Source organism: Monopterus albus, unplaced genomic scaffold (genome assembly GCF_001952655.1).
Source record: "Monopterus albus unplaced genomic scaffold, M_albus_1.0 scaffold50.1, whole genome shotgun sequence".
Taxonomy (NCBI): Eukaryota; Metazoa; Chordata; class Actinopteri; order Synbranchiformes; family Synbranchidae; genus Monopterus; species Monopterus albus.
In genome coordinates, this window is record NW_018127930.1 from 146,052 (window position 1) to 158,513 (window position 12,462).

The 12,462-nt window shown below is 37.4% G+C and overlaps 2 protein-coding genes across 4 annotated transcripts in view; one reads left to right on the forward strand and one right to left on the reverse strand.

Moving 5' to 3' along the window:
* Positions 1 to 4,136, forward strand: part of rab27b (RAB27B, member RAS oncogene family) — a 56,021-nt gene extending 51,885 nt beyond the window's left edge. Inside the window, exon 6 of the mRNA XM_020600989.1 lies at positions 1,864 to 4,136. Within this exon, the coding sequence (XP_020456645.1) occupies positions 1,864 to 2,050 (187 nt within the window). The 3' untranslated portion in view covers positions 2,051 to 4,136. The remainder of the gene's footprint in view (positions 1 to 1,863) is intronic.
* Positions 4,137 to 11,080: 6,944 nt separating this feature from the next.
* LOC109960691 (cingulin-like protein 1) overlaps positions 11,081 to 12,462 on the reverse strand; it is a 64,457-nt gene continuing 63,075 nt past the window's right edge. For all 3 annotated transcript variants that reach the window (XM_020600959.1, XM_020600958.1, XM_020600961.1), the window contains 2 exons: positions 11,990 to 12,153; positions 11,081 to 11,678 (listed from right to left, as the gene is read on the reverse strand). In XM_020600959.1, coding sequence (XP_020456615.1) covers positions 11,573 to 11,678; positions 11,990 to 12,153 — 270 coding nt within the window. In that variant the 3' untranslated portion in view covers positions 11,081 to 11,572. The remainder of the gene's footprint in view (positions 11,679 to 11,989; positions 12,154 to 12,462) is intronic.

A 12,462-nucleotide genomic window follows, 5' to 3' on the forward strand; every position in this document is an offset into this window, starting at 1 on the left:
TCCAGATTCAATCCCTCAAAAACCATTAACCTCAGTAGCAAATCACTTGCCTCATTGCGTACGTGGGTCATACTTGTTGGTTCCTGCTAATTGTTAGTTCCAATGCTCATCTGCCCTCGCAGATATCAATATACCTGCGTGTTTCTTCATACAGCTGAGGGTCCAGCGACCCCTTCATACTCTCCTTGTCTTGGCATACTGGTCCTCGGCGTGCTGGTCTTGGGTCCTGGATTCTGGTTCCAAGGTCGGGTCACTAGTCGGTCATACCACAGGAACGCGATGTCTCCCTTCGCCCTGGCCTCCCTTAACCTCGGCATCAACTCCCTTCTTCTCTTCCTCACAGACTCGGTGTAATCTTCATTTATATAAATATTAGGTCCTTTAAGCTTCTTTGCTTGTTGCAGTATGTGTGCCTTATCTTTCTCTTTCATCAACTTTACCATCACCGCCCTCGGTCCCCGATCAGAAGGTTTCCCGACTCTGTGAGCCCGCTCCATCTCAATTTCTTGATGAATTTGCAGTTTCTCCTTTAATATTTCCTTCACCTTACATTCCGCTTCCGTCCAGCTTTCTCCAGCTGACTCCTTGATTCCCTTGAAGATCAGGTTTTTTCGCTTGGACTGTGCTTCCAAATGCTCCATTTTATCCGTTATGGCTATTAGACTCTCACAAGTTTTGTAGACATCATCCCTTGTTTCCTTGGTTTGTATTTTCTGTTCACCCATGGCTGCTTTAATCACATCCACATCTCGCTGGGTAAACTGCAAACTCGTTTTTATCTCCTGTATTTCTCTGGTCATGTCGTTGAGTCTCTTATTTGTCTCCATAAGTAGTTGCACAAAACCTTTGAAGTTGTCTTGTTGTTGGCTCAACAGTGCAGTGTACATCTGCTTTTGCTGACTCAACATCTCTGTTACTTGCGCCACTGAAATATAATTCTCTTCTGCTTCTGATTTATTAGCTCTTTTCCCTCTTGTAGGCATTTTAATAGTTGTAGAATTTGTTCAAAGACTTGAAAATGTAGAAGATGTGAAAAATCGTAGAACAGACAAGAGGAGCAGTAAAGACGTCTGCAAATAATATGAATTACTGCTGGGTAACTTGGGAATTTTCCACCAGAGATAAATAGGCTTATGATTATGCTGTAGTTTCTTTATTAATGTGATTCTGAAAAGTAACTAAAGTTATAAAATAAATGGAATGGAATAAACTGTTCAATATTTGTCTCAAAAATATTGTGAAGTTGAAGTAGCACAAAATGAAAATACCCCAATAAAGTACAGATACCTCAACATTGTACTTGAGTAAATGTACTTAGTTACTCTCCACCACTGTTACTTCCTATCAATTTAACAAACACCTGGTGCATCAGCACCACGCAAAAAGTCTGTAGTTTTAATGAAATAAACAAATGTTATGGAAACTGCAAGATGATTTTGAAACTAATTTACAAACAGATGTGATTTTAGAATGACAATCAATCAGTTTTATTGGCCAGGTGTGATGGACGTGTGTTGCACCCAAATATGTGCAACCAGATTTGATATTATGAAGACTGAGCCAAGGGTCAAGCTTTATTTTAATAACACTTTTAGAGCATGGATCTCCTTTAAATATTAAGAGCATAATTAATCGACATGCATGATATGTATTCCTGTATAAATCTGTCAGAAAGCTAGTAATCCACTGACAGGTGGGGACAGGCACAGTGAGCTGAAATAAACAAATGTTATGGAACCTGCTAGATGATTTTGAAATTGAAGCCAATTTAAAAACAGATGTGGTTATTTATAAAACAGTTGAGATGTAGTGTATAGATCTTTTAAAACATTATAGCCTATGTTTTATTTTTGTTGCTCATAGGATCCCATACTTTGAGACAAGTGCAGCAACAGGAGCGGAGGTGGACAAGGCGGTGATAACGCTGCTGGACCTGGTCATGAAGAGGATGGAGCAGTGCGTTGACAAACCGCCTGCTGATCCAGCCAGTGGGAACGGAACCACAAAGCTTAGTGATGCACAGCCCGGCGAGAAGAAATGTGCATGTTAGATCAAGAGGCGACTGAGGAAACGACCAGTCAGCTCTGCTGTCATTTTCTACTCAGCACATTCTCTCCCTCTTCTGCTTTCTCCTTCTCTGTCAAATTTGATTGCATGTTCCATCTTCTTTACTTCACTCCCTTTTTCTAAAACTAACCTTTAACATTTTTCTTTTCCTTCCTATATTCTTTCTTCTTTTCCCTGTCTTCCCTGGCAATGACACAACTCTACCCCCCTCTAGTGGATATTCAAGGTAAGACAGTCTCAGCCTGTCTGCCTTTGAGCTCTGTTTAGGAAGAAATGGGAGGAAATGAAAATAGGAGACAGTTTCATCACTGTCAGACACATGCTGTGCCTCGATTAAAACATGCAGCCTGGGAATTAAACTCTGCATGGTCCAACTTTATCTGCTCACAAGTGGTTTCAATGATTTAAATGGCCCTAAACTGACAAAAAAAGATGTTTAAACGTCAATTTGAGCTTTTTAAAAACTGATCTGTTGAGCACTTCAGAAATGAAAAAAGGTTGTACTTCATGTTTAGGCTGTCAAGCTGTTTGGGTCATAATGAGGTTATGTATCTGTGTAAACTAAGTCGGGGTCCTTTCCTAAAACTCTTCCTCCTGGACCAGGCTGAGCAACTGGGTGACTAATGTGTTTTTATTGTAAGTTTTTCACACTGTGTTCTATGCTGTACCTCTACAGTAAGTTTTTGGTGTTAAGAGCAATTTTATCTGGTTTACAGATGCTAAAAGTGCATGTTGGAGCTCTTCAGCACCTGGGAGGGGCTGTTTACGGTTTGTTGTGTAGTAATTGCGTTTAACCATACAGCTTGTCTGTCAGCTGTGATGACTTTTTCTGAATCATCAGTGATTTGCTTTTGTTTGGTCACAGTAACATACCCTTGTTATCAGCGAACACATTTAAGATACGTGTTGACATCTTAATCCACCATGAATTGTGCACATAAATATTAGACCTATTTTAAACTTTGGTTTTATAGTAAACAAAAATACACAGACTGCCCCCACCACAAAGAGTGCTTTATTTTTCATAAGCAAACTGGTCAGAGTATGTGCTTTTGCTTTTGGCCACTTATTCCCATATTGTGCCAAAACACTTGTTAAATTGAACCTTTGACACTAGCGTCACCTTGTAGTTATCAGAAACATGTAAACCCGCTGACTACACAGAACTGTCATAATACAGCTAACCATTGCTGACTTCATGTTTGCACAGTGATCAATTAGCAGGTAATGTAACTAGCTAGCAGCTAACAAGCTAATATTGAGTGTTAGCCACTGCTAAAATAAATTGGCATGTGGCACAAAAGCAGTTGATGTGTTATCACTAAACCTTTTCATATCATTCTTCTCACCACTGGCTGCTGTGCCTGTTGAGTCATTGCTTTCTATGGGATTACTTGACTGTGAAGCAGCGCTCATCCATCTGTCTCTGAATTTTGATACCAAAACAATGGCATGTTGTAAATTTGGCCAACATGACCTGCCCAGCTGTTCGTACACGACTGTCATACGATTTATTAAATATAGCAGCTTTTGGAATTTGGTTCTTTTTACACTACATAAGACACTTGTTCATGTCATTTTTCTAATTGTATGTATTGTTTCTGTTTCCCAGCCCTACACAACTTTGAAAAGTCAACACAGCAACAGCCTCCAAATTGCTAGCTCAGCTAGCTCTCTGTTAGCAGCCCAGTTGGTTATGGTGTGCTTTTGTACTGCTAACTCTCCGTTGGTCTGTCCTTCATAATGTTTTTAGATTTGCAGATGTTATGCTGTTTACATTCTAGGACGAATAAGGGTACAGCATAACACAAGTGCAATGGAGGAAAAAGCCAACATTGTGTATTATTAATAGAGTCCTAGACCAGCTTAAACATAATGTTCCAATGGATCTACTGCCTTCTTGTAAAGCGTTGTCACCGTGACTTACCAACATTTAACTGAAAACTAAATTGTGATTAAAAAAGGGTGTTTTACAGATTGGATGTATGAGTCAGTACAGATGTACAGAGAAAAATGATGAGGGCATAATCATATCTAATCAGGAAGATTAGGTTTATTTTCTATCATGATATTCAGGTGACATCAGATCTTCAGGGGAGCTGATCTGTTTTGCTTTAAGGCTCCATACATGACCAATGTTGTAAAATATATAGTGACCAATTATTTATATTAAAAGAAATTATTGAAACATAGTAATTATTTCTGTTGTCATTTCATATTTTTCTAGCATAGGCTTTATAGCTCACACACCTATTTCTGCTGCTTTTCTTATTGTCTGTCAAAAAAAAACTGCATTGCCAGCTGTATTTATACTTGTAATTTATGTTTTCATTGCTATAAAGTGCTCAAATGAACTCAAAATGACATTTAGCAACAAAATGTGTTTCCTACATGAAGAAAATACACTTTTCTACATCCTGGAACATGTATTTGCTTTGCTGTGAACTGGGTTTGTTTTTGGTTCAACACTTGACATTACTATGGACCAACCTTTTGTCACATCTGTTGCTTAACACTGTGTTTTCATTGAACAGATGTTGTGTGGAAAACCCAGTGAAATCCTGCCATACTGAAACTAAATTCCACAGAGAGGAGTGTAAAAGGCTCCGTGTTTAGTGCCCTGGTGCTGCACTTGAGCACAGCAAAAAAGATCAGTCGTTAGATGGACATTTACTTAAAAAAAGAAATGCACACTTTATTTAAATAGCAAATATCAGCTTTGGGACCAAATTATCTTTTTAGTTTTAAGTGCAATTAATTTTCCTCTTATCACTGATCCCTTCAACGTTAATCTGCCTTACATCATGAAACCACAAACAAGCAAAATGATCTTTTTGCATGCTATTTGATGAAAAAAATGATTCCCCCCCCCTTCAGTGAACCAGCTGAGACCCAACCTGCAGCTGTATAAGATAACTCAAAGGCTGGTTTGTATCAATAATATTTTTGCTCTCTGGATCTGCAAAAGGTCCTGAGTTCAAGTTCTCTAGAGAGCCTTGACTTCACCTCATCGTCACTTATTTGCCAGTGTGCCAAATTAAAAAAAGGAAACCGCACAAACAAGCATTTGTTTTAGACAAACCCCAAACCTTATTCTGCTTTTCCCTTGGAGGAAAATGTGTTTTTGCATTTGCTTTTTGTTGTTGTTTGCAAATAGCTGATCTCAGTGCCATATTAAACACTCACAAAGAGACTTGGACATAAAGAGCTGGCTCAACCTGTAACGTTCTCTCCCAGGGAGTTGGTCCCTGTGGGTTGGTTTGTACTGTTGCAGCTGATCATCTGCTTATATTTAGTTTATCTTTGTCTTTTATTCTGGCTGTAAACTATGTAATGTATGGGTTACATATTTCTAAACACTTTAAAAAGCATCTTAGTGAAATTCTCAACATACTGTAGGTTGAATTTTTTTTTTGCTCAGTCTTACAGTAGATGTAACAGTTCAAAGCAGCAACTACAATTGTCATTTTTGGCCACTTGTTAATGGAAAAAGATGAAAATAGCACTGAGATTATCGGCAAGTTGTTATGGCTAACATGTCGATGCAACATTATTTACCTATCAGTCAAATTTGTGGTCATCTTATGAAATTAGGTTCAATACTCACTTTCCTTTTAGCTCTGGTTTGTGTCTTCACAAACTCCTGAGAAAAAAAAAATCCGGTCTTTAGCAGCAAAATGTTCCATCTTCTTCACCAGTTAGTCGCCGTGTCTGTCTGCTGTGGACAGGTAGTGTACAGTGGTTTTATCAGAGCATGTTTTCTGAAAACCGCTGCCCAATGCTGCACTGACAAGTACTGTGACTCAACAAGTATCGAATTCATTATAGCTACTAGGTTTGCAAACTATCTAGGAAAGGTTTCTGTTTTTGGTAAAAATGGAGTGAAAGATATTTAAAGTATGAAGTATAAAAATCCTACTCGCCAACAAATGTCATGTAGCCTTGATAGTGATGACTGGCAGCTTCAGTAATGTTAATGAATGTATTTAGCAGTGAATAAATAGATACTCTAACACATACCAATGTAACTTAAAACTAAACGGCTCAGATCAAATAACGCGAGAAAATGAGACATGGTACTAGTTTTCATATTTGAGACTGATTTGTGACCAGATGGACAAACATTCGCCTTAAAGGATAAGGCTGTTCATTTTCTCTATTGACGGTTTTCTCAGTAGTCCCCATACAGAGACTAGAACCAGCAATGAACTGCCTCTACTCACTGTTGATATCTGTCAGTCTTGGATTAGCTGCTTTGTCTGTGCCGTAGACCTCTGCTGTTCTTCAGTAACAATTAAAAACACATCAGTAAAACACCGCTTGCACTGGATGATGTGTCCTTATTACAAAACACAACATCTTAATATTTGATGGAAAATGCTGATCTTGGGCATGGGCCCTTAACTCTTGCTTGCTTCAGATACTGTAATAAGTTATGGCTGTTCAAAGCCTTTGGGGCAACATTAAAAGAAAAGTATCTGGTGTTTCGTGATGAGGATTGTCACCCAATGCAGCAGTATGTTTCCCTGTGTTCTTAATCATTTTTGAACAACAAGGGAGATGTATGGCACAGAAGAATAATCTGATTTAGGAGTGAAAGACCTTAACTGTGAGAAAAAACAAATCTTTGCTGGTTTTAATTTCTATATGGTGATTGTTTTAAAATACAATTAAAACAAAAATGACCTTTTACCATCTAAACGATCTATGATCATCTTTCAGACTATGTCAGCTTTTATCTGAGCCTTATGTCTTAAGTTGCTCATCATTTTCTTCTTTGTTTCTTTTGAATTTGTAGACTATATTGGTCATCTGATGCCATTTTGCTTAAATGTAGTATCCAGTTGTGCTACAGTTGCATCTTGCACTGATACCACTGTCTTAAATCAAGTTTCTCTTAATGCATTTCTTCCATAAACTCTCTCAGCCTTTAATATAGTTTTAGAATTCATCTTGAAGGTTTACACAGTTTGAAGAGTCATGTTGTGCCTGATCCTCTGTGAAGTTTGTGAGCTATTGAATTCATTATAGATTACAAACTAGAGGCAAAAGAGAACCGAAGTCCTGCTGTTGTTTTTCTGCCTCATATATCAAAACATCAGTCTAAGTACCTCTTAAGAGCTTTTATTTTTGAAAATTCTGTGTGTGAATTCTCTCTGATGCCTGCAGTTTGTACATATTTGTCCAGTTTCCACTGTGTGTGTGATACCTGTGTGTTTGCACAGCCAGCATGTTGACGCCATGAGAATGAAACGACCTGTGATGCAGTTAGTGTTTATGATGTTAGAGCTGCACAATGATCTTTTTTTTTTGTCCATTTGGGTTTTTTTCCCTCCCAGAAGGAAGATGCAATTCAGTGTAGGCTACCTTTAAGACAGGAATGCTGTGCTGTAGCAGTTACTGTCAGACCGTAACCAAAGCTTTCTGACATACAGGAACCCTGCCCTAACAAACCACTGAGAGTGATAAGTATTCAGAAAAAGTATTTGCAGAATTACTTAGGACATTGGTTCAGCTTCTTTTGTCACATTTCATGAAGTGTAAATTTAATACTTCAGTTGTTTTTGACAAAGATGCTCAAGTGTCCAGTTAAAGTAAAAATACATTTGCCCTTGACAGTTGTAAAATGTATAAAATAGATGGGATTTTGGTTTTATGGAAGTGTTATAATCTTAACATGTATGTTTTGATTATCTTTGTAGAGTCAGCTGTTTGCATTTTACCTAGTCAATGTATTTGTTATAGATGATTGATTGACTTTGCATTAAATTTATCCAAGCATTGTGAGACCTGACGGCTCATTAAAGATGGCTTAATACTGTAAGAACTTTGGAATCTATTGTGTTTGTTCACTTTGCTGTATGTGTGTGGATGCAGTTGGTAAATCTCACTATGCTTACTGATTCAAATAAAAAGGAGTTTGTTCAGTTCTTGTAGATGCCATGTTCAGAAATATCTCTGTGCTGCTTTCAGAGTCAGTCAGAAGCTGGAAATCCCCCGTCTGGTAAGCTTGATTTCACTGTTTGTAGGAACAGACATGGGCAACAGAAGGCACAACATGAACTGCAATTTTCAGTTAAAATTTCTTCACAAGAAACACAACACCTCACAGCATGTATGGTTTAATTTTCACGTTTCTAGCACATGTAAGTTTTCACTTTTAATCACTACTAAGAAAGAAATCTCCTGGCCTTTCCTCTAGCACTGTGACCAGGCACACATCTCTCCTGGAGCACACGGGTGGCTTTCTTTGAAAACGTTTCTGACAGGAAGTGTCTATATTTTGTCCTCCCCAGCTACATACATGAGAGGGCCAGAATACTAGGAACGCCTCTGAATATAATGCAGTCCAGTACAACACCACCTTTAACTATGACCTCAATAATAAACATATAATAGAATTTATACATTTGACAATTTCACCAAAAACTGAAACGTTATGAGCTTCATAAACAGAGGTGTTAAGGTGGAAGTGTTACACTGGACTGCATACAACAGGTGTGACTATTAAAGTAGCCTGGCACTATATTTTACCTCATAAAGCAAATGCGCACACACACTAGCCAGAATTCACAGTGTAGAATTTATTTGCATTTTGTACTAAGAAACTTCTCACCAAAAGAGAGAATATGAAAAACAAAAATAAATACCCAAGAAAACTAGAACCAGTAGAATGTGAAGTGTAGTTACAAAAATAAGTCTGTTTACTCTTTTTACATCTGTAGACACCATCGTGGTCTCTTGTTATGAGGAAAAAATTAACAACAAACAAACCTTAAGTGACACTGCAGCAATTATATATTCCCAATAGCTGAGATAGGAGACTTTCATAGAGAAAACGTATAATTTGTACATGTCTCCAAAAACAAAACACACCAACAAATGTAAACATAAGAATCCAAAAAGCATCTAAATATTTGCTTAGGTGTTTCTAACAGATATAAAAGATTAAAAAACAAACAAACATAAGCTTAATCAGAAGAAGGAAGTAAGGTTCTTCCAAATTAAAGTATTGATGAGCTCTCTGTCCAAAATTTACATTTGAGAATTAAACCATCAAATGAGCTTGTGTTAATTTAATGACCCAAACATTTGTGTCATTGCACTTCCCTTACTTTTCCAAGTCATTTCCCTCAAAATAAGAGCCTATAGAACATTAAACAGATGGCAAAGAAAACATATATTATATAATCTGTTTCCAACAGTAAAATGTTCAGTTTTTTTCCTCTTTGACACTTGAACATGCATCTTGTATCTAAACTGTACTTATACATGTATTTACAGTAGGATACATAAAATATCTCAGTTGCAGTTTTTCAAAATTTAAAAGCTGTATTTTAAATAAACACATTGCTGTCCATCATGTACATGTTTATTTTTGTCTAGTTTGACTAAATTTGGATAAAATACAGTCAACCCAAGATGTCCATTAACACCAAGTGCAAAGGAAGGGAGAATTGATAAAAATGTTATTCCTTAAATCTTATTTTATATGCAGATACTGTATGTGGCAACCTGACACACCCAAAATGGAACTCTAAAATCATCCTCTAAAGTTTTGTTTTTCCCAGAACGCAATTGTAAGTACAAAAAAATTCAATAAACCTAAAATTTTAAAAATTAACACAATTATTCAATATAAATAATCTCAGTTCTTTCTGTGTTACTTAACACAGCTAGAATCATAAAGATCCCTCCTCTGCGGTTATTCCATATTGTGTACCATTATCCTATATAATATGTCAACACAGAGTGTAAGATATGGTCAAATACTGTAGATGAATGTTACACAAGTTAAACTAAACATTTTCTGACATGGAAAATCCCTCCTTGAAAAAGAACTGTCAGCAAAGCTCCATTAAAAAAAAAAAAAGTTTCCATTACACAAGAAACCAGTTATTTTTCTAAAAGTTCAAAAATGGAGTGAAAAATACATCACATCAGAAATACCATCAAAAGTACCATCAAACTGAAGTCTGTCAAATTTAAATGTCCATTTGGACTAGGAGCTGGTTGGCGTATGAAACACCCACTCCACAATATACTTCTGTCTGTTTAAAGTTCATTCCTACAGACTTCAGTTATTTCATGTAGCAAGAACAAGAGCACATTAAAAATCGCCAGGCACCTTAATAAGATCTTTATCTTGTCATTATTGTCACCACAGTAGGCCCCCCCCTTTACTCTACTGTACTCTTTGGCAAACAAGCAGACCATGATTCTATTTATAAGATAAGGTCGCTTTTTCTTTATATTAATAGTGAAACACTCCCCATACAGACTAAAACCAAAAATGAATCTCCTCTTCTTATAGTTCATGTCTGTCAGTCTGTTAGTCCTGGATCAGCTTCTTCGTCAGTGCCATTGACCTCCATTGTTGTTCAAAAACAGTGAAACACACTGCTGCACTCGGTGGCATGTTTCCTTATAAGATCCTAATATTTATTAAAAATGTTGCCTCAAAGGCTCCAAACAGCCATAATGTTTAGTGTTCGATGTAAGCAAGAATCAGCTGTGCATAAACGAGATATCTGGATATTGTTAGGTTATTTTTTAGTTAGATAGATATTCAGAGATTTGTTGTCTAGGAATGTTTAGTGTAGACAGGGTGACTAGCTTAGGCTGTTAAATGCAAGGTTATTTGTCTCTGGACTTGAAGTGTTAATTCTTGCCTGTGACTTTTTGAATAAACCAGCACGGTTATATTTTTTATATACTCAAGTGGTCTGAGTCGTCCCTCTGAGTTCCTGGTTTGAAAGAACCGGATGAGGCTTTATAATGGGTTACAGCCTCACAATATTCTTAACCAATATTAGGTTCTTGTGTTTGAAATGAGGAAACATGTCAGCCAGTGCAGCGGTGTGTTTTACTAATGTGTTATCAATCATTTTTTGAACAACAACAGAGGTCTACAGCACAGACAAATGCACTATGCAGGTCTGGAGAATGATGGGCATTAACAGTGAGTAGAGGCAATTCAGTGTTAGTTTTAGTCTCTGTATGGGGAGTGTTGAAAATACTGTTAATATAGGAAATGACCGGCCTTATCCTTTATAGTTTTATGTTCAACATAAAAATAAAAAGTATATATTCACCTTACAGTGCGCCTCCTAGTGTTGTAATTTCTTCTGGTCACCAGGAGAGGGTGGTAAGTATGTAAAAACATTTCTTAGAAACTTCCCAGGAAAGATCTATGTAATTTGTTATGGATTATAAGCGGCGAGTTTTTAGTCAGTGCATAGTAGGTATGTTAGATAAATTTGTTTACAGGGAAGTAAACAATTCATTTGTACAGTATGTGCTGAACAGGGAAATCAGTTTAAAAAATGCATGAGAGAATGAGGGAATTAACCTTTCTTAAATTTTGAGATCACAAAAGACAACACTGACTGGAGTCTCTTTATTAAAGAACTGTAGTGGTGGAAGGTTTGAAAAATGTTTGATGTCAGCACACGCTAACTGCACTATCAGTGTAAAGAAGACTAAGAATGTGGAATGTGATTGTTTAGACTTTGGAGACATTTGCTTGCTGATCCTCATCTTCGTCATCAGTGTTCAGGTCTAACTTCAGGTTATCGAGAGTCTGACGAATCGTCAGTGTGTCTTTACGCCTGTAGGAGAGATGATGGTTTATGTTTAGCCATAGAAATTACATGAATGTACTGTATGTACAAGATATGGACATAAATATAAATAACACTAAGGTAAGAGAAAATGTGTATTTCTTCATAATAATATGGATGAACTGGCTCTTTAAACTGTTGACAGGATACCTGCCTCTTCTGAGTAAGTTCTGCCCTGGTGTAGCAAACATAACCCCACTTAAAGTAACTATAAAATTGTTACTAATACAGTACTTTTAGGCCTAAGGGTGGTGACTGCTTAATCCTCAAATTTTCAATGTGTGTATGTGTTTGTGTACTTTGACTGCAGATGCTGGTCGAGCAGCTGCCTCTGCAGCCGGCCGGTGGTCTCCCTCTCCTCAGCCAGCTCCCTCTGGGTGTGGCGGTACTGTGTCTCCTTCCTGCTTGCCTCCTCCTCTGCCTCATTCAGCTGACGCTTCAGAGTACGGATCCTCTGGTTCATCTGAAGGACCAGTCACAAAACTGAGTTCAGTTTGGAACTAGATGGACATATTAACAGTTACACATTTCATTTGATGTACCGGTTGTCAAACACAGCATTTCTTTTCATGTAAATGAGTCATTATGTCATTGAGATCACAAAAGACAACACATCTGTGTGAGTTTTACTGAATCTTACTGTATGTTGCTTCAATGTTGGTGTGGTTTAAGGATAATCACCTTTATTGGCTAAGTATGTTACACACAAGGAATTTGTTTCTGGTACAAAACCGATGGCAGCCATCTGCGGCGCCACCTCAACCGATGGCTC